Source organism: Orbicella franksi, chromosome 4 (genome assembly GCF_964199315.1).
Source record: "Orbicella franksi chromosome 4, jaOrbFran1.1, whole genome shotgun sequence".
NCBI lineage: Eukaryota > Metazoa > Cnidaria > Anthozoa > Scleractinia > Merulinidae > Orbicella > Orbicella franksi.
The window spans coordinates 32,448,534-32,471,494 of NC_138148.1; the positions used below are offsets into that span (position 1 = coordinate 32,448,534).

The window sequence follows — 22,961 nt, forward strand, 5'->3', positions numbered from 1 at the left end:
GCACAAAAACATCTAAGAGCGTGCAGATCTGTGAAGCACTCCAATAGCTCTATCACTGGCGGAAACTGATTTCATATCAGGTTCTGTTGTCAGTGTTGTGTTTACTTCCAAGCCCTCGAGCGTTTGTAATTTCGCTAAAAGACAGTTTCCTTGAGTAATGTTGACAGATAGCTAGAGCCCTGTCAGACTCTATTCAGTTGCTTTCACTGTTTTTATCGATATCGATCGTTGTTCATCGAGTTAACAAAAAAAATCATCGAAAAATATCAACAACTGGGAACAATATTTCCATACAGCTTTCGTACCATGAATCTGACTCAGAATGCTTGAATCAATCGCACAAGACCGGTTTCAAAACAGAATGCTTCCTGCAAGCCAATGTGTTTTTTGATTTTCCTTCAGTGTTTTTCATCTCCGTGTTGGGCCTGATGAAATGTGTCTAATGTCTAATTTGATAAAGATACTAGTTCAAATCAACATTTTAACCGCAAAAACAATGTCAGCCTAACCAACTATTCTACCAGTCATAAAAGATTAATTTTCATGGTTTGTGAAAAGCTGTAAAAGTTAAGATATGTACAAAATCCTTACCGTGTAACTTTCAGTTGTAATTTGACAATTTGCTCTGGAGAACGAGATTTAAAGCCCCTTTGAAAAATTATTTCAAAGTATAAATTTAGCCTGAATAAATTATAACCCATAATCATTCCAGACGATTATTTAAATTGATAGCGCTTTAAAAAGTTTCCTCAATGGCTAATGGCTTTTACGGTTCTGCGGCCGACTAATAGCTTTTTTGAAAGAGATATAATAACAAATTATTCTAAGTTTTTGTGAATGTTTTTCGTTTGTTTTCTCGCTTTGAAAGCTTTTTCTCCGTCTTCATCACCCGGTACTGAGCGATTTGAAACTGACCATCAGCAATATTTTAAGAAAATAAATTCTAGCTGCATATATGTTCCGACGATCAATTTAATTCTATACCTTCCTACATTACAGGGAACTCTTGCTTTATGGAAATGAACGCAGGTGAAGGGAAATAGTGTTACAAACTTGAGACTAAACAGGTTAACTGCTTATTTTCAGCCACTCGTTTTTGCTTCCTAAGCAGAAACTATTTGTCAGGTATAAAATAGTTAAAAAAACAAAAAAACAAACAGATAAAAACACAATGCGAGAATGATTATTTTCAGGATATTTATTGGAGGCCTCAAAATTCAAATGTTGATGAGTTCAACTCATTTAAATTAACCAAAATTAGTGACGGTATGCTTTGAAAATTAAAAATTAAACAAATGTCACAATGTGGTTTTCTATCATTCATAACGCTTAGACCCTAGATCATGCTCATGGCCTGAAGCACGCAAGCCTCGGTGAATATAAACATGCATGATGAAGACATTGAACAATTTTTTTTAAAGGCTCTAGCTCAGAAACTCCTGGAAAACTTACTGTTTCTTTTTCAATGATAAAGCCAGCTACACTGGCCGAGTTCACAACGGCGGAGTAACAAAAAAACGAAATGTATTTGATTCGCGAGTCCATGTTTTGTTTTCGTATATGTAGTTTACTACCGTTTACTTGGAGCCAAAAAAATATGTGGTATAATGGAACATAGCGGTGCTTCTGGGAAACCATCACAAGGAATTCAAAGCAGAGTGCTGTTTGATTTGACTGATATTTCAAAGGGCCGATTTTCAAGGCACGACTTGCGACAAGCTTACGACAAGCCTACGACCCGAACTGTTTCGTGTAAATGCTTACGACTGTCGTGTACGTCACAAAAAATTTCGTGGGATTTTAAAACATGTTTTTAAACGCTGCGACAATCGTAGCCGAAATCTATAGAAAATGACCTATTTTGTGACCAATTCCTACAAAGAAGGGGATCGGAGATAGGTTAAGTTTTCTTGCGTCAAAACAGCGGACGAAGTTGTTATTGGCAAGTCACCGACGAGTAAAAAAGCGAAGACAACTTTTTCTGAAGAGGAGACTGAAGAATTAATATCGCTCTAGAGTGAGGAAAAAGTCCTTTTCAATTGCCGCTATAAGGACTATTTTAAAAAGAATGCCACACAAAATGAACAGTGGAATTGTATGCGATTTTGGCATGTCGTAAGTGAAAATGTCGTGCACGTGCAAATGGTCCTAAGTCATGTCGTAGGCCTGTCGTAAGCTTGTCGCATGCGACAAAGTTGTACCGTGTAAATTGGCCCAAAGGGACTCACTGAATGTGCGGAAAGTCAGTGATACAAAGTGGTGGTTAGAATACTTTCCAGCTCTCTGGTAAAGTTGGGAAGAAAATATTTAAAAAATCATTGTTTCGTTATCCGGTTTCCACTTTCCATAACGATTGCGATGGACTGAAACCGATTCTCAGGCAATTATGGTAACTTCAGAATAAGCCCTGTGAAATATTTCTTGCTTCGAGCGGTTTGCAATTGAGTGTCGAAAATAATCAGGCAACTACTTTGGTCTTGGTTTTGGTTTAACTGCGTTTTGAGATTGGCTGAGTAGTCTAATTGGTAAGTAACTGGTTCAGTTGGTTGTGGCCAGTAAATAAAAGCGTGTTTTGTTAACAGACATACCCCAAGGCAGTGTCGCCCTCTTTATGTGCATTGTATCTGAATCAATGAGATATTTCTTAGTATAATCGTAAAATAATGTTAAGTGTTAGAACATTCTTCTAATTCTCCTGTAGTGACGGTTCTTTTTCTCACCTTTATTCACACTTGATAGTAAAAAAAATACATATAAGGATTGCAATTCCAAAAATGAATTCTAGTTTAATAACAAACAACTGCTCAGTTAAACCAATTTAATTTTGCCTACTGCCTCGTGGAAGAGTCTGATCTTATAAAGAATTACGCTTAACTTAATCAATTGAAAATAACTTGTAAGCGATGAACTGTACTGTTTGCATTGATTCTTGTTTCTGTGTGCGGAACGAAAAGGAACGGGTACCTTGAAATCACAGCATTAGATTATTCCATAGAACAAGCCCCACTTAAAAATCTTACAATACTCCAGCAAGGGTCAACCAGGAATATTCTCTGTAACTTGACCAGTGGTATTTGACAAATTAAAAGCAATAATAATGGTTACAAAGTTATTGTTTTCGTTCAGTAATGTGCTTAGATCACTAATTCTGCAAAATTCTACGGAGGACTCTTAATATTAGAGAGATTAACCACGACGTGACAGCAAACGGGAAAAATGAAACTTTTGCCGTCTGTTTTCAGCTGTTTTTACAGCATAGTGAAAATAGTTGTATTTCTGGTGAATAGCAGGAGAATTTTTTCTATTTTTGTGTGATTTATTGAAGGATTACAAGAAAAAGAACACTGAAAAAATCAGAGATGATCTTTGCCGTTTACCGTCTGCCTTGTACGCCGTGCTTAAAATCTCTATTAACTTTAAAACGAACTTTGTGAGGTTCGGCACTTTGTATGTTTTCCGGCATAGCTTTAGGCGACAGTCTTGACTAAAAGGAAATTTGAAATAGCACCTGGAGGAAATTATTAACAGTTTAAGAACTTGCACCTATCAAAAAGCTGAGAACGAAGCGTGCAATAAAGCCGTGGATCACAAAGGAACTGAAAGATGTTATGGCTGAGAGAGACTATGCGTATAAAATCGCCAAAAGATCGGGAGGTAAACAAGAAATGTGGGACAATTATCGCAAGTTAAAGAACTTAACTAACAGGAAAATGAAGGCGGCTGAGGCTTTGTATTACAAGAAACTAATTGAATCCGCCCAAGGCCCTAACAGATGTGGCGCGCATTGAATTCAGCTTTGGGAAATGAGAAAGTTGAAAATTTGACATTTCAATTGCAGGAAGGCAAACGTATTATATCAGAACCTAAAGCTGTCGCCTCTAAATTTAACAAGTTCTTTGCAACCATTGGATGTCGCATTGCCAAAAAATTGTTTTTCATATCAAAAAAATTGGATAGTAGTATTTTAATTCTTGTTTTAGTTTTTAATCTTAGTTAGCTTACCCCATAGGTTTTTGTCCTTTTTATTGTATTTTAGATTTTAATGTATTTTAAAGGTTTAACATTTATTTTCTCAGAGGACCCTCCTGAAAACCACCTTATGGTGATTGGAGGCGTCCTCTTAAAATATTATGTATTATTATTTTATTATTATTATTATTATTATTATTATTATTATTATTATTAGATTGGAATATGGCAGGAAGTCTGTTTCTAGCTTTCAATTTCGTATTAAATTCAGAATGAAATTCAACTTAGGTGCAGAAATTAAAAATAAGACGTAAATTTCATGCAGTTACTTCTGTTATATCGTTAAATCTTAGTGGACTAGTTTTTGATAACCTTTTTCTAGTTTTTACTGATTTTAAGATTATTCATTTTCAAAAGAATAAAAATCTGACCTTGCCATGCACAAGCTGTCAAAATATCCTGTATTTGTTTGATTTGAGTATCTTTTAAAATTTCGTACAGTCTGGTCGACTTGCCGTGGAGATTACTTGCTGACAAAACCGTCTTTGTAGTAAATTCACGCAAAAAAAAAAAAAGAGCCGGAGCTTGTCATGCGCAAGTTTTCAAAACATTCCGCCATTTGTTTGGGTTATGGTTGGGGTTGCTGTTTGATCTGAGTAACTTATTTCGTACAGTGTGGTCGACTTGCTGAAGAGATTACTTTCTGAAAATTACCGTGCTTGCAGTAAATTCACGCCTTTTTCAAGGGAGTTGTGCCGCCAAGACCTCGTTAAGTATTTGACGAAACGAAATTTTACGATTTATATTGCTAACATCTTGCGAACGGCGTATCAGAAAGACTAGACGAAAGCGTGGAAGTCCTTGTCTAGTTCTACTTATAAATGAAATAATCTACGTACCTACCTCTCTCGTCTATGTCAAGGCAAACTCATTGCGTGATTGCTCTTTCTTTTTTTCACCACCTAGCCGCTAAAATAAATCGTTGTAAGACTTATCTCGTGGCATAGAAAGGATAAGAAGAAAGCGAAAAGTCCAATGGGATAAACATCCCTGTGAAACTCCTAAAACAAATTTGATTACAATCGGAAGCAGCGGCGAGCAATTGATAAAAAAAAAAATCAAACGGACCATTTCCAATCGTCTGATCTGATAATAAATTGATTCTGTCAAAAGATTGATCAAAGGCAAAGATTTCCCTCGCAGAACATTATTACGCTGTCTAACAGACAGGCGGACAAGCCTTTGAATACATATTCACACAAATGATTAAAATACAAAAGTCTTAAGCGGACCGCCACTGTCTCTCAAAACTAACATTGTCAAACAAATTGTTTTTTTGTACAGTGTTTTGGAAGATTAAAACAGTGCACGGAAACTTATTTTTGAGAGCTTACAGTCCATCTTCGCTGTTAGTATTGAAAATTATAGACCACTCAGGATTGACCAATCAGAGTTCAGCAATTGTCTGTTCATGTATAATGCTTCACCATTAATTCAGAAATATTACAGAATTTCAGTTGAATCTTAAAACACAGGCTGCCTGCAGGCTAAGAAATAAAAATAGCCCGTAACAAAAGCGAAAAATTATGTGTCTGAACTAAATAAATTAAACCGTTTGGTGAGCCGGAATAAACAGTGATTTATTTATTAATACCTACATAACGTATATTCCTTGCGTACTGTTGTTTAATAATACAGGCTGTCTCGATTCAAGGCCGGATCAACGGCTCATGAAACTCTCTTTCGTATTTACCAAACAGTGATTTATTTACTACAACTTAGAAAGTGGAGTCATCTTTTTTTTAGGGCACGGTCGCTTTTCAAAACAGTACATGACTCTGTCTTAACCAAGGTTGAACTGAAGAATATAAATTAGAAAATGTTTTCCTAAAAGATGAAATATCAAATACGTTTATCAGGATAAATCTAGTCGATGTTAAGTGTGAAGTCCTAAGAGAAAGACTGAGAAACCAAATAAATATAAAGTGCCAAAGGAAATAGCTGCTTAAGAATTGAATTTAACCTTATTTAAATAAAAAAAACCCGTCTGTCCTCCGCGCGACATATCTTATCTCTACGTTTGTAGCTTTTTCTAGTTTTTACCACGATGTCAACTTTGTTTTCCAAATTGAAAAATATTCAGCAAACACGTTTCTTTGGTTGGGAAGAAAACCACCAAAATCAATCATAAATCGACTAAAATATCCATTAAAAAGTCATAATTTGAAAATCGCAAGCCTCCTTGAAAGCGTCGACTAATTGGTTTTCTGTCAATCAGTGAAAGATCAAAAAGATACCGCCACTTCTGTGCTTTCCGATTGCGTCTCACACAGGTGAAAAGCAAACAAGCTTTTATCCGATATAGTTTGCTAAGAAGTATCTTCAAATGGCGGATTATTTGACGATTTCCCCCCTATATTGGTCTGAGGGTGTGTTTGATTACAAATATAATTGAATATCGAAAATTGGATTTATTCGTCTCGTGCACGTCTCTCACTCTCTGCCCTTGAGACGGTAACTGTCCTTGACCGTGACCGCGAGCTTCCGAAAGATGAATAGAAGAAACAGTAATGACGAGTTAAGAATAGAGCGTGGGTTTGCTAATGGCCTCAAACAAAAGCTCGAAGACGCTGCTGATAAAAAAGTTGATAAAATTTGCATTTCAAGGTTATGCTTGTGCTGTTTCGTGACTGCTAGTCTGAAAACATTAAACCCTCTTTTCGGCGCTTAATTAAAATTGGTCCGCCGCAATTTTTTCCAATCTAAACCACCCCCGTTAATTTTTAGTTTGTTCGTTTGTACTTTCGGTGTGTTTCTTCCCGATTGGTATTCCACGCGTTCGTGTGGACACTGCACGTTTTTTTGGCGCTGCGCCAGATTCATTGTCGTTGCTTTTTCTAAGCCATGTAAATAGTGCAAAACAATTGAAAATCCCAAAATCCCAAAATCCCAAAATCTGAAATTATGCAGCAGATCTGAGATCTTCCACAATTTACTTAACATGCGGACATCGCCAACTTATACCTGCATGACAGTGACCAACTCGAAAGCTCATTGGCTACTTTGGTCACTGTACACAACTAAATATTGTTCATCGCTCCTAGTTAATCACTATTTGTAATTTTTTTTTATGTCTCATTGTAAACCATCTTATGTTAAGTTGTTTTCTGTAAATAGTGTGCAATAATAAACTTGAATAATAAACTTGAACTTGAAACTTGGCTCAGTGTGTAGAAAAGCTACATAGCACTATATTTAGTTAACATATACATTTCGCCAAGCCTGAAAGAGGAGCTCCTGATTACAATAAATTAACCTAGTCGAGCCTGCGATCCAATCAAAAACCAGTATCTGGGTAACGGTCAACTTCAAAAAACAATAGACAACCGCAATGAGCTCTCAAGTTGAGCCCGCTATATGATCACGTGATACTGGCCAGCGAATACCTTGTTTTGACAGGTGTTAATTGATCATAACATCCAATATCAAAGATGTCTCTGTCAACCAATTAGCTGGAGTATGGCGGTGTCATCTGGCGCCTTATGTTTCGTGTCTTTTACTTTTTAATTCTTCATAGTAGAAGACTATTATTATTATTATTATTATTATTACTATTATCATTATTATATTACATAGCAATATTTATTTACTAAAAGATTGCGGGATACATTTGTTTTCTGTCTCGAAGATAGAAACTGATTTCTCCTTCCTGTTTTTCAGGCAATCTTTCAATGCTAGTAAAAATTTGATGACAAATCTCGTAGGTATTTTACTTCCTATATTCTCATCACCTAAATGGTTGACAATTTACTGATTTTGTCAGGAGAAATCATATGTTAATCACCCTTGGACAAACTGCAGAAACGTCGCTCTCAAAATAACGCTCATGAGCGATAGTCCGTATGTCCTTAAATGTACACTATTGTTGCTGATTCCCCTCTCCCAATTGAGTACTAGAAACGGGACCAATTTTGACAATAGTGCAATTATGTAGCTAAATGATATTTGAGGCACATCCCACTAAAAAGTCTTATGTGGACCTACGTCCGTATGAAAAGTATGAATATAAACAACTGTCTCTTTATCGCTTCCAGTTAAACGACTTTTTACTAATCGGTCAAATACTAACTTTGGTTATCTCAATCTAATCGTGATTAACGTTCTGTTGCTTGTGTTGTCGATGAAGTTCACACATCCGAGATCATAAAAGAGTCCTCGGCTTTGCGGTTATTTTCCGAAGGCTTTCCATTCCTGGACGACCGTTGCCAGTTACTCCTGTAGGATGGAGACCTCACAAGTGAAGTGCCTGCCCTCACCAGTGGAATCTGAAGCTTATGTTCCTTGCAAAGAAGCTTGTAACCAATGTAACGAAAAGTGTTTATCATGTCTCGGTTCCTGTAGGCATACACGAAGGGGTTAAGTGCACTGTTGCTATAGTGACAGAACTTGACAAACTTCAGGAGACGGTCTATCCCCAGCGGGGAGGGGAGTTGCTCCGGGTAGTAGGTTGCCAGGACACTGACCACGAACAGAGGCAACCAAGCTATGACAAACAGCACCGTGATCAGGGCAACAGTGGCGGACAATCTGATTTCGTTCTTGTAAGCTTTCTTGGGCATGCGGTGTCGAGTAAGCATGCTCGTTGGTTTTGATCGAGCAAATAAGTAAATGGTGACGTAGGCAACGAGAATGATTAAAAAAGGAATGAAAAAGCACGTGGTGGTCATGAGGAGAGTGTAAACCGCGGTCCAGCGTTCGAATTGCACGGGTTGTAAGCTCGCCATGAGGGCCGCGTACATCCACGGTATTGCAATCATGGCGTAAAAGACTCTCATAGGGAGTGTTCTGTGACGTAACGGCCTGACGATTGCGTGACAGCGTTCGATACTGATCGAAGTCAGTTGCAAAATGGAAGCGCTTCCGATAAAGATATCGAATGTGATGTAGAACTGATATCCTGCTTTGGTATAAGGACGCTCCATGTACTGACACAGAAAGATGTAAATCCAACAAGGAATGGAAACCAACCCCACCAGCGTGTCACTCAGGGAGAGGCTGACAATGAATGTGTTAGTCACGGTCCTCAACTTCCGGTTGATTGCAAAGGAAGTCAGAATGAGTCCATTTCCGATTATGATTGTTACCACAAGTAAGCAATACAACACTGTTATGATAACAAGCTCGGCCACTTTCATTTTTGCAGTCGCCACTGGGGTTGTGTTTGTACCCCCAGTACCGTTCTGTCCTTCCATTTCAAATTAGCTCTGTTGTCGACGTTTCTTTTCTTGTGCTGTTTTGATGGCTACAACGCTTGCCCAATTCTAAAGAAATAACGGGCAAAAGATTAGGATGAAATTGAACCTAGTTGTAAGCCCAGGGTTGGGGATGCTCGTCGAAAAAGTTTGAATTAAACGCCTGAAGGAGACCAATCTGGGTGTGGTTCGAGCTTTATTTGACCCCTAAAAGATACCACTTGAAACGGAATAAGCTTGATTACCAGCCGCTTCTCAGGATTTGAATTTCTAGCTTAACGACCGCGCCATCGCGACAAAGTCGCCTCCAACCGTCGAGAGGCATGGGGAATTGGTCAGTTACTCGTTGCCATCTCTCGCTGCAGTTAACAGTGCTTTTAGGCGCTAAATTCAGCTGAACATTGTTTACTTCTTGTATTTTTGCAATTAACAGTGCTTTTAGGTGCTAATTTCAGTTAACACTGCGGCACGGTGCAATTTGCATGATCAAAAAATGGCCCGTGCCACTCGACGGTTGGAGGCAACTTTGTCACGATGGCGCGGTCGTTAAGCTAAAATTCAAATCCTGTGCCCAAGATAATCGGTTACGGATCGAGACGGAGCAGACATGGAAAGCAAGGGCTGGAAAACCAGCGATTCTCGGGTTATTAAGATAAACTTTGGAACCTTGGGAGAAAGCGAATGGGAAGAAGAGTTATCAAGGGCTGCCATGAGGCAATTTTTACGAGATTAGACCATTTTAGTGGAATTTACGGAGCTTTGAGTGCGTGCCGTCGGGCCAGTGGGTCGCCCGCCTTTCGTTTCTCTTTAGGGGAAGCAAACCGCCAGAAAGTAAAACTCGCCTAAATGGCTCTAAACCACCTCCAGGAACTCAGAGACATCAAAATAACGCAATGCAAACACAAGGTAAGCCATTTTATCCAAATTGTTTTCTACACGTTGCATTTAGAGTAATTTTCGAAGCATTCTCATACGTTGTCTTATAAACGGCTAAATTGTAACGCAATCGCCAACAGAATAATGTCACGTATTAATCGTATTCAACGTCTGGGCCGCCTGTGATTTTATGCATTTCCGCGGAGTCAGTAGTTAGGGCGCCGGACTTGAAATCCGGAGGTCGCGGATTGAAGTCCCGCTGTGACCATTACGCTGGAGTATTTTTTTAGTAGACCCTAGTTCAACTCCTTGGTCATGGTTGTACGACTGGTCTGCCTCCCGCCAGCTGGGATGTTTAAGGCTATTGCGTTCAATTGATATATTTCTTTATTTCAGTTTAAGTGGCATGCCTGCGAACTAACTAGATGTAGCTTAGCCCATTGACCACTATAAACGCTCAACATTTTTTTTGCTCTGGCGCTTTGCATAAGCGACATACACAGAAACAACGTGCTGTTAAGTAGCTCTTTTGTTAGCATATTTTCCTAACAACTGAACCAAAAGGTGCTAATAATCCGATCTGATAATCTTAATCGCTAATAATCTCGTAATGCGTCTGTGTGCCACACAGACGCATTACGAGATCATTAGCGGCTTATGCTGACGCTTATCAACCTTTACAGAAGTACTTCTATTAACAGACGTAACATGAATCTACAAAGCAAGCGCGTTCTTCCCGTTAGTTAAATGTTCTTTTTCCCATCTCACATCAATGCAATCTCAATTTTTTGCAATGGTCTGCGACCGTTATCTCTCAGCAATTGACTGGTGCAAAGCGGGTGTATTTACTTAATTGAGGAAAAGACATTGTTCAAATAATGTTTGTTCGCCTGTTTATGACGTGGTTTAGACATACGTGCCCCTACATTTCATCGCACAAAGCCGAGTTTTTAAGCTATTTGGTTGCCAATGTAACAGAAACAAGCATTGATTAACTTAATCCACGGCCACGTTGTGACGTCGTTTGTATTGATAATTTGGTTTTGACTTGCTTAAGAATTTGTTTGTTTTAAAAATTTCTACAAACGTGTAAGATCCACGCAGGCAATCTTTACAAATTGTGGGTAAACAGTTGATCAATTAGCAAGTCTTCAGAGCTTTAAGCACTGAAATTAACTTGTCCTCGCAAATTCTTGCCATAAGCACAACTCCAATGAGGTACATTTGATTTATCTTTATCTGCGGGGTCAAAACAAACACGTAGTTATCGCCGAGTTCAAACGCTTTCTTTCAGTTTTGAAAAGTGAAAACATAGAAAGTAATGTCTGCCGGCATTTGCTTTGGTTAAAAATTAAGAACTCAACGTAAACGGCTACTAAGCTAAGGATGGGTGAAAAAGTGTAAATAACATGGCTACAGCTTATGTCGTGTACCTGCAGGGTTCCAAAACGTCTGAACGTCTAGAGCGAACATCAACAGATTTAGGCCTGGAAATGTCTGTCAGCGAAGAGTTACTTCTTTGCCAGAAACTAAACCTTGAACAATACTTTCAAGATGGGTGGCGCTGGTATACTGTCACCACAACATCTGGCAGATCCACACCAGTTGCTGCCTCGTCAAATTCTGAGTTAAGTCTATTAAGTGCTCTTTCAAATTTATGCTAAACTAATGTCATGGTCATTTTGCGTCGTTGATTACGCTCTCTGGTGGCAGCTTCTTTGCTCTTTTGCACGCAACCTGCTGCGTTTCATTGTGTATTGGACATAAAGAGATTTGCATCTAAACAATCTGGTCCCGGCATTAATAAAATCGCTCAAGGGTGTCAGTGAGTGCAAAACAATTACTAAATGAAAGTCAATTAACGCATTAAGGGCCTATTAACCGATCTTTTCGAGCCGTTGTTAAAGAAAATTTATTCTCATATAACCTCATCATTTTTAGTTAGTTCAGAGTTATTTCATGTGTTTTAACTTTTTCATGATTAGTAACACTAGTGATGACGTCATCAGGCCACGCCCATGGTCATGTGACTAACACTGGAAAAACGCAAAGGCTCCCAGGCAAATTACTTTATCGAGATTTTTTTCATTGCTTTAATATTATAATTTAAATCCTAATTACGCTATGCATAGATTTTGTTTCATTTCTAAAAGGTCAGATTTTGAGAGAATTTCAAAAGATTAAAAAATTCGTAATTTTCTGAAAAAAGCATGATTTTGTAAAAGGAATGCATAGCTATCTTTTCAACGTTGGCTTTGATCGAAATCCGTCGAAAAAGGCTCGATTTAATGAAAAAGCGCGTTTCCTTTAGCATTTAAAGAAACCGGAAGTACGCCCGATATATATTGGAAGTTACCCTATCAGCGCGTGCGCAATTTACACTACCAGTGCACTTTGGTAAGATCAAACAAAGCCACACGGAGTTAGTTTTTCTCTTTCTATTGCTCTTGTTGTTCTGTCTTTTTCTTATTTTGTCTCTGTTTGTACTTGTTTTACTTTGCATTTTGTGAAACACAAAGAAAAACATCTAAAATGTAAGCGAATTTGGAAGTTATTGAGTTGTTTTTATTTTCCGCGCTCAGGCTGACGTAAGTAACCGGAAGTGAAATTTTGCGAGTCCAATCTTACAAGATTACAAGTAGCAGTCTACTCTGGGGCTGCAATACAATTCCCAGCACCCCTACCCTCAGAAATAAACCGGTCCATCCTTAAGAAAATTTTGAAATCAGAAATGATGAGACTCAACCATGGTTAGCATGGCCAACATTTGCAATTTAAACGGCATCTTAAAAAATTGCTTAAAGAACACTAGCCAACTGGTGTGTCTCGAAGTGAAAAGACATACTGTGGCACTAATTGTTTTTCAAGTGGCTCATTTAATTCTCTCAGCAGTCAATCGTAGCCTGATCTTATTCATTGACAGTTCAAACCGCAGCAGTCTCACGCGCGAAACCTGACTTCATCGCGTGCTCATGCTTCAACAGGGAGTTTAAGTAACCGAGGTGGCGATACCGAGGACAATGTCGATTAAAAAATGAATTTATATTTTCGGCTATGATTTCACCAGTATTATTTAGCAGTCATAACTTACGCAGGGCGCCTGTTGATACCAGCCAATGGCTGATGGGGCCACCCTGCCTAAATAAAGTTTGACTTGACTGGACTTGACTAAGAATCTCGCAATACCCTAAAGTCATTTTATTTGTTTGTGTACATGTCAAAACTACGACGAAACTGAACCTGGAACACAGAGATAAGTCTGAAATAATTATCCGTCGTGGTTTACGTTCTCCAGACAACGCAGAATTTGGTCATTTCACGTTGTTGTTTTTCAGAGGACGGCAAAGAAATGTACCAAGAATTGTAATGCACGTGCACAGCCATTTTCCGTTCATTAAACCTTTTGTTTAGCGTTGCCGTTGCCGTCGTGTGTTTCTTAAACTCCCTAATGTAAGCTGAATGAATCCGTCAGACCTTGCCATGTTTCAGTGTTACATTCTGTGTACGATCTTGAGAGTTATTTTCTTTCCCCGCTCTTGTTCCTGAAAGTATCACGTGCCGTTAGGCTGACTGCAAATACACTATGAGTCCTTATTATTTCACGCAAGTTAAGGACGTTCAAGGACATTAAGGACTCCCAAAATGTTTCCACGTAAATATATTTTTAAACTTTCTATGCAGTACGGCAAAAAACAACTTTTGCGAAAAAGTGAAAAAAAAAAACAACAACAACCGACAACAACAACAACAACAAAAACAACAGCAAAACATTAACGGCGTGACGTTGCGACACGAACTTGACGTGCTCAGAAAGGATGCGCATAAACAATGGAAGTGAACGTCTTTAAGGTGTCTCCATAGGGTACTCATTTATGCCGTTCCGCGTGCAAGTGTTTGGAATGCTGTTTTTTGCATTCGCTTTTACACTCAGTCCTCTCAAACTTATTACATGTAATAAGCAATGATTAATAGTGTTTTTCTATCATCTCTGTTAAAATTTTGGGTTTTAGTCTTGAACAGAAGCATATCACGTAGAGCTAGGTCATATGCTCCTGTCTTGAATTATAAGTGCCCAAACAAATGTGTTTTTTACATTTTTTTATGCTTTATTTACGATTTTCTTGAATTTCCTTCGGTGAAATCTTCCAAAATTTTCAAAGTACATCGCACCAGCGGGATACGAATTTTAAACACGAAAATTAAAGCAGGATTTGTAAAGGCAGTTTAGTCGATTTTGGGGAAGTTTTGTCTTTTACCACTGCGAAAAAACTGGTCATATAGATTTCCCTGAAAAACGAACTCCGACTACATTAAAATATTTACTACCAGTCTGCCAAATTTTAGGGAATTTCACTGAAGGAAATGCGTGAAAATTCACTGTCAGTTTTGCTTTTTGTACTCATCTTAACGTCATAAAATATCGAAAAACACTGACGTTTTCCTTCGAGCTTTCGTCCTCAGCACGAGTGCGATGGTAAAACTATAGGGAGCCACCTTAAGTACATAGTCGAGCCTGAATTTGAGATTCGCTATTTTCTGTGATGTAAGACTTGGTATTGTAAACATTTCGCGATCATCAATCCAGTTTTCTCTACGCATCTAGTTTGTATAAACTATCATGCCCTCTTCAATACCATGCATTCAGCTGCTAATTGTGACTGCATCAAATCGAATTCAGTCATACTCTAACAAAACGATTTTTAAACCATAGAGATCACATAGGATTAAGAGCTCTGGAATACAACGCGATCCATAACCAATTAGTCCAATTTAAGACAAAAAATATGAACCTTTGACCGCTAACTGAAAACCATTTTTCTTTCGTGAGAACGCAAAGATTGTTAATTATATGCTGTAAGATTTTCCATGGCCTTTTCCTCGATATTTGTGCTGAAGAAACCTGTTTCAATGAATAATTGTGGCGCAGCTTAGCTAGGTGTATCGATTTCGCGCGCGCAACGCAAAACACTGTTAGCAGGCCAGGAACAAGTCAAAAAAAGATCTCAAAAGACAATTTGGAGAAACACTGACGCTGAATAACAATCATGATATTTCTGAAAAAACATTTTCCGTGTTCTAATCGAGTTACATGACTGTAAGTTTGGGAGAACGAGAAATGCTGTGGAAACAGAGCCACAGGCGAGTGTTTCCACTAGGCTCTCTCTGTATTTATTTAATATTACTCCATTTTTTTGAATATCAAAATTGAATGTGGATTCTCTTTGCTCGCGCGCGATTTTCTTAAAGCATGTTTATTCGATTCTTGCCAGGCATTTTCCACCTTCAACCTTGTCAAGAAAATAGCAAAATGCATAAAACACCTCCAAAAATCATTTACAATACGTAACAAGATACACGCGATAAAACACATTAACAGCGAGGTAACTGTAATGTAAATTATTCTATGATAATGTGGTTATCACATGGCACGGTTTTCCAAAATTTTCTTTCGAAATAATAGAATTAAGGTGTACAAAACGCATAACCACACGATGTACACGGATCAAGTGTTCGCTAATATTTACAAGTAGGAAAAAGTAGGAAACATCACTGAGTGCAAAATTTGAAGTTTTCATTGTGATATTTCTAACCATTCATATGGCAAAAAGCCAAAAAATAAACCACAAAGTTAATACACATCGAACCACATGAAACGCAGTTAACCACAGTCTGGAGTGTGTTTTTGGTAACAAGTTTTTATCGAATCGACTCTTCATCGATCGTTTTCAACACATTTTAGATGCTTTCCCGTTTACCATTTGAATGTAAGATAAACACTAAATAAAATACAGTACAGGAAAACTTAAACACCTTCTCCCACCCCTCCAAAGTGATTTTTGCAATCTCACTGGGCCAGTCTTGGGCCTTACCGCTAACATCTAGTTTCACTACGTGAATAAAGATATTATAATTTAGCCAGAACAGGCAATAACTCTGTCTGAAAAAGTTCGAATCCTTTTGAGAAGAAGGGACTTTGAAAAGTAGCGAAATTAACACAAAGAAGTGTCTCTAAAAAGAGTGTACCATTAGTGCAGATGTACTCACGTATTTTGACCACCCTTCCGATACCTTGGTTATTCAAACAGTGCTTAACTTATCTGACTTTAGATAAATCACTTTCTACTGGATTGACAATAAAACCAACTAAGCTATCCTTTGGAAATACTGATTTATTCTGTGCATCATGAAAGAGTTAACCGTCTTTTCAAAAACCACAACCTGCTTCTGTGAGTGATACTCGGGGATTAAAAAGATAATGCAATTTCTATTGTAAGTCTTTTCAAACACAAATACAAACGACAGAGGTTTTTTCAATATTTAGTGGGGCCCGGTAACAGCCAATGAAAGGGCTTTCTGAGTTTGGCACCGCTTTTATTGGAGTCTAGTTGTTCAGGTTTGTGAATGGCGATAATTAATTGAGAACACAAGTAAAACAAATGGATGGATTTAACTGTGAACTCTCGCGAAACAATGGCGAAGAAGGCAAGTTAACCAGCTCTTTGAACCTGAAACGGAATATCTTCCCAAGTAAATGACAAAACAGCCGAAATATTCAAGTTTCGATTTAAGTAATAAATCTCTGTCTTATAATGATCAAGATTTATCGTTCTAATCAGAGACCTATGCCAGCGGATTTAAATGTTTGGTTTGCATGTTCTTTGCGGATAAGCCAAAGAAAAAACTTCCGAGGTATAATGCCTATAATTGTCTGGCATTTGTTGTCACAGAATGTTAGTAACCCTTACGCGCCAAAACATACATTTTCCCCTGGTAAACTAAGAATATTATCATAGACCAGTGTACTTCAGGTTATGTTGAAAGTCTTAACAGGTAAAGAGCCTTACCTGCAGATTCGAACTCTTGATTTCGCAAGAGCTGTTCTTTTCACCGTTTTGAATAACGTTCTGAATACGTGTTTGTCTGAAAACGAGTTCAAGTGGTTGCTCCTTCGGCAGATCCTTACTCTCGACGACTGAAGCTACGATACTTCAAGAGCGCATGATTAAAATGTCTCATGAGAAATTTCTTGTGTAACTCACAGTTTACATTGTTGACATCAATTATTCAAAACGAGCTGGTTTCTTAAGAACCGCAATGCATTGTGTCATGAACTACAAAGGCACTGAACAAACAAGATGACAGAACGAAATATTAGAATGAAACTTTGTTTAAACAAGATTTAAACAAGGTCTTCGAGTGAACCAAATCAAATATCGTAACTGAACTAAATGAACTTAAAGCCAGTCTATCTCAAGTTCGTTATTAAAAAGAGCGAACATAGGCGACTGTGTTGAGATTGAATGGAGCTAGTAATAATCTGTACAATAAGAAAAAAGAATTGATATTTCAAACAAGATAGAAAGAAGAATTAAAAGCGGCAGCTGCCTAAACAAACTTGCGATGTTTCTTATAAAAATTTCGGATTTTTTTTTCACGTCAGACTCTGTTAGAATTATAAGCAAAAAGTCTTTAAAATGTGTTTTCTTTTAGGCTCTGATCTCTCTTTAGTCTGCGGCAGATGTCATAGTCAATCTAAGTTTAGATTTCCGGCGCTTTGTCCATTTTTCTTTCGCAAAATGACGATTATTAGCGGTGAACTATTATGTCTGAATTAGAGCTTTTGTAGCCAAAACCTAATATCATTTGCTTTTCGGGAAATGAAAGAATCAAAATACTGAGCCAAAAAGACCGAAGTTAAGATCTGTTTATCTCCCCAAAGATATGATGTCAGTTCGACTGCCGGTCGCGATGGTGAGATGTCTGGGTTCAAGTGATGCTGCAGAGTCTGGCCTTTGTAAAGGGTTCACAGGCAAGGAACGTTGCACTATCGGGATCACGTGATAAAGACCTCCCTGGGGTTTATTCCAGACCAGCCGACGTGATAAACCTCCTCATTACACCTTGGATAAGGTTTTTTTTTCCATCAACAGAAATGTACGTTTTGGCTTTTGTAGGATCTATTTATGTGCTCGTCTAAATCACACATTTCACCACGAAATAAGCCCACGCTAATTTCTGAGCATTATCACGGTACCATCCTAATGACTTTTCACGTTCGCCTTTTTACCGCTATACTAACGGTTTCCGGTGGTCAAATCTTCAGCAAACTTCGCAAAAAAGCCATTTTTTATTCTGTTGCTATAGTAACCTTAAAACCTTAAAATGGTTTTTTGATGCCAAAACCTCGAACCGCAATTTAGCTTTTTTTTCGTTTAGTATTAAACCTACGGACTTGTTTCTTCTGTGCGACAAAGTCAAACTCAGTAATCAGTCCGCGCCTTTCCAGAACCGTTTTGTTTCACGCCTTCTAGTGTATTTACTGTCGGTGCGGTACTCTCTTTCGCCTTTCGTGTTACAGTTAACTTCGGTTAGCGTTATTTTACCGTCATTGGGTTAATTTATAAACATTGATAGCGCTATTTAACATAAAGGGTTCGATAAGGCATTCTCAACGCCGGGCCAGGAAATTTCTTTCGAAACAGGACGCTCTGAAATTGATATATATACTTTCAAAAAACTACGTTATACAAATACGACAGAGTTTCAAATGTGCTGAATGAGAAGGACTTACCGAGAAATAAGTCACGGATTTCTCAAGAAAGGCCGGACAACATTTGAATTTTGTGCAGTTGAGTCTTGCGGTCCCCACGTCAACTTGTGCAAGATAACTGATCCTTTGAATTTGTTTGCATTCGAGGAAAAAATATTCCACCAAAAATGGTAATAACAAATAAGTAAAGAAACAAACGATCTAAAGTCATATACCTGAAGAAACAGATATGACAATTAACGACTTTTGAACGGATCAACATTCAACTGTATGTAATATGCAGATTATTTTAAAGACCCACTTAAAAATTGAATGACTCATCGATGGCCGTTTTTATAATAACAATAGTTTCGCACTTACTGACCAGTTGGAACTAGATTAAGGGACATTTCGGTTGCTAAAAGGCGCACTTATATACATGATAAATTTTTAATAATATTCGGGTGTGCGACGACGTGCCGCTCTCTTTGTTAAAAGTTGTTATTATGGCCCACCAGGGTCCGTCTGAGAGGCGTCACTAAACTCTTGAATGAACCACAGTGTCCCTCCATAGAACAGAATCAAAAGGAAGGCAGAGTCACCATGATCATTATAAAGCTGTCAATGGGAAGATATTCCTCCAGATTCCTGAATATGTTAAAGTCAAGCAGAGAATAACTAGACATTTCTGACCATCCCACAAAATTCGCACATTTAACCCCTGCGAGCAATACTTACAAATTCAGGTTTTACGCAAGATACTTGAGTGGAACACATTTCTTGCTTAAGTGATAGACCGACCGAGTGTTGAGGCGTTTAGGCCCAGTCTCGTTTCTTGTTTTCTTTTTTATCCCAATAGTGATTTAGTGATACGTTTATTTCCTATTTTTTCTTCTTTCTCTATATCTGAGGTGATGGGTTAGTCCCCTTGCAGATTATCATTTTGATGGAGATAAGAACATCGAGGCCAGGAAAGAGACTACGGCTAAGTAACATCAAAAATTTAAATTACCTGCGATTGATGTACCGACGCAGACAATATTAAATGATATTGCACGGAACTGAGGTGAATACACACTGCGAAAGTACCTTATGATTGAAACTGAAAAAATTAAGAACACGAAGTCCATTTTTACATTCGAACACTCTGAAAAGTAAAACATTCAGCATCAGCAAAAAAAGGGTAAGAGCTGACGAAAAATAGGGAGCTGAGTGCCATGCATAGTCGTCGGTCACTTCAAAAGTGGCGTCAGCACAATGATTTGAAAAGAATAATCAATATAATCTAAAGCTTGTGTATAATTTCATTCATATTGAAATAACTTTGTCTTGGTAGATATCTTTCCGATATATATCTGAAGATCCCTTTCGGTACAAAATATTAGAGGAGCTCAGTCACGGTATTTCAAGTTATCTTTTTCTCACCTCGTGAGCGGGCGCAATTCAACAAATCCTGCAAGCTGATTGGTTCCTGGAGCGCCGGGGCGGAATGTTCTCATCCAGATCGCCACAGCGGGTGGAATCCGTCGAGTTGATCTATTTTCGTGAACGAATTAGCGGTACTCGTCATTCTTTCGCCCTTTTTACACTTCCATAGACGATTAATCAACGCAAGTTTATCTCTGTTTACCTTTAAATGGCAAGGAGAATGACTGTAAGTAAATTCAATTGAGTTTTTTGAAGCTGTGTTTTAACACTCAATTTAAAGAAAGTGAAAGTCCTCCACTTACACTTGCCATGAACGTTGAGGAAACTTGGCGATTAGTCGCGAGAGATTTCGACAACAAAAACAGCTTAAAAGTTTAGCAGGCCATACAGTAGAGATCGAACAGCCCGCTAAATTGACCAATCGCAGTGCGCGTGGCAATTAAGAGATATAATAAAGTCGCCTAACATATTTTGGATGGTGCAGTCCTATTCATTCAACTGATTAAGCGCAACGAGGTGCGAAAAGACGCTGCCAAGCTGAGCAGTGAATACTTAAGAATACTTCTGGTTGACTCATTTTAGTTATTGGCTCTTTAAGCCGATATCGTCAGTAACAAGAGAGACGTCTTGGTAACCATGGTAACCAAGCCTTTAAAGCTTCTGTGACCATTTACATGTCTATTTATCCGGCTGATTACCCAGCAGGTGTCAAAACACACTTAGGTAGCAACAGAGGTACTTTTTTTTGTTTCAAGTGCAAATTAATCTAATTTAAGAGATACTCTGTTACCATGTACTTATTTCTTGGGCTGATCCCACAGCCATCACATTCACAACTGAAAGACCCTCGGTACGGCCCTCGGGACAACCCTCAGGACGACCCTCAGGACGACCCGTAGGAAGAGGTTGAAGGAAATGTTCTATTTTTCTAAACAGATTCTGACCCCGTCCACAACAAAGCGTTTTCGAAACAATGCCTTTACAATGATACGTTTTCGCACTGAAAACTCATGTGATGAAAACGACGTTAGGGTTTTCCACTGAGAGAAAAACAATTCCAAGGCGCCTATATTTTTGTTTCTGGGGGACATTAAAGGCGCTGATAGCTTTTCCTCGTCTTGTTCAAAATAACTCGATAGCAGAGGTTTCATTCAAACTATACTTTGCCTCTGTCAGAGCTTCCAAGTTTAATGATGCTTTTTTACAATCCTCTTTAAGTATGACTATGAGTGCAAGATCCTACGCCCTTCTTTGTGAGAATATGTCTATTCCAATGTCCGAATAAATACCTCTGTAGTCCCTGTGGCGAATTAACAACTCAAAAGAGTGTCTGTTTGGGAGGCTTATTTTCAATTTGTCTGTTCTTTCTTCTCTTTGGCTGGAAGAGAACGCACGGAAGAATGAGAGCGGTGAGGAAATTTCTCATTAATTAAATTGGCCAAATTTAATTTTTTTTAAAAACAATCCCTTTTTTTAAACTTGAACCGTCGTTTTTTAACCCTAATTTTTATCCTAAAATGTGTTTCGAAGAAACTACTCTCTAGAAATTTAAAATTGACTGATAAAATTTGTCATAAGCATAATATTGGTCAGAGAAAGCTTTTACTCGTGTTTCAAGTTGAACCCAGGGGTAAACAAAACTGAAATATAACAGAAGTTAACATGATTTCCATGACTGATCTTTGAGCAAAGCATGCAGTCATGCATATGCAAGAGCTTTGAACCAGGCCAACAGTATTGTCAAACCATTTAAAAATGGCATATTCTGCCTTGGCTACTAAGTTCGACCGCTTTTTAATGCGCGCTAATTTTTGTCAAAATTTCGCGAGTTACAAAAAAAAAACACGGGAAATCATGTTATCTTTACAATATCTGACAATGGTGCGACTATTCTCCCGCTTAAACGAAGAAGGAAACTGTTTATGCTTTGTACTTTGCCTTAAATACTTTTTGACCAAATTTTAACAATTTTCAAAACCACTACTTGCAAATGATCCTGCAGTGCATTTTTGATTTATTTTTTATCTTTTATTTTTCAGAGAAGGAAATACAAGTAAGAAATTGATCGGACCCCTCTATGCTTTCAACTGGAATCGTCTGAGCAAAGTTATGAGCCGCTCAGTAGATAACGGTGTGAGATGCCAGACACAGTACACATTGAAATAGTTTTATTTTTCATTCTCTATTTTCCATTTGCCCATAAATCACTCTGTTTGCCCCCCCGGCAAATTTTGCATAAACTATTGTTGTGAAATACTCTTGGGAGGTCTGCATATTCCCAAGAGCATTTCACAACAATAGTTTATGCAAAATTTGGGGGACAAACAGAGTGAATTATTGGAAATTGGAAAATAGAGAATTGAGGACGCCTTTAACTATTACAATTGGCCTTCTTTAGTGTACAAAACAAAAACAAAAAAAAAACAGTGATAAAAAACGTTGATAAGAAAAAAAAAATACTGAAACGGCAATTTCTTCTTCAAATCAGGATAACAAGGAATATAACAACAAGCCATATTTAAAAATATGAATCAAGTGATAGTCTAGACATTTGTGGCAAAACTTAGAACACGCCACGAATAGTTCCTTGCGTCAGCATGACGTCATACAGATAGTTATGTTGCTTAGCAAAGCTGCTGACGAAAATTGAGCTCAGTGGAAACCTCTATTTTTCTGTTTCAAAATCTACCACAAAAAGCTGCCAAGACTGAAATTTTTATTTTTAAAATTTAGTACAGAAACATGTCTAAGCTCTATCTCAGAGCGAGGTGCTTCAAAGTGAAGCCATTCAGCGTTACGAATCAGTGACAGTTACATACAGGAGTAGTTGAGTACGTTTATGGAGACAGGAAACATTTATCAACTGTTGTTCCCATTCGATTCCATTCCACAAAACTATAATACAA

The 22,961-nt window shown here is 38.0% G+C and overlaps 1 protein-coding gene across 1 annotated transcript; it reads right to left on the minus strand.

Annotated features, from left to right (window-relative positions):
* Positions 1-7,728: 7,728 nt before the first annotated feature.
* On the minus strand, positions 7,729-17,063 carry LOC145485431 (histamine H2 receptor-like). The gene is made up of 2 exons (XM_081464099.1): positions 16,943-17,063; positions 7,729-9,290 (listed from the first exon to the last, which is right to left on the minus strand). Exon 2 carries the CDS (start codon positions 9,219-9,221, stop codon positions 8,157-8,159), a length of 1,065 nt encoding a protein of 354 aa, XP_081320225.1. The 5' UTR covers positions 9,222-9,290; positions 16,943-17,063; the 3' UTR covers positions 7,729-8,156.
* Between the last annotated feature and the right edge of the window lie 5,898 nt (positions 17,064-22,961).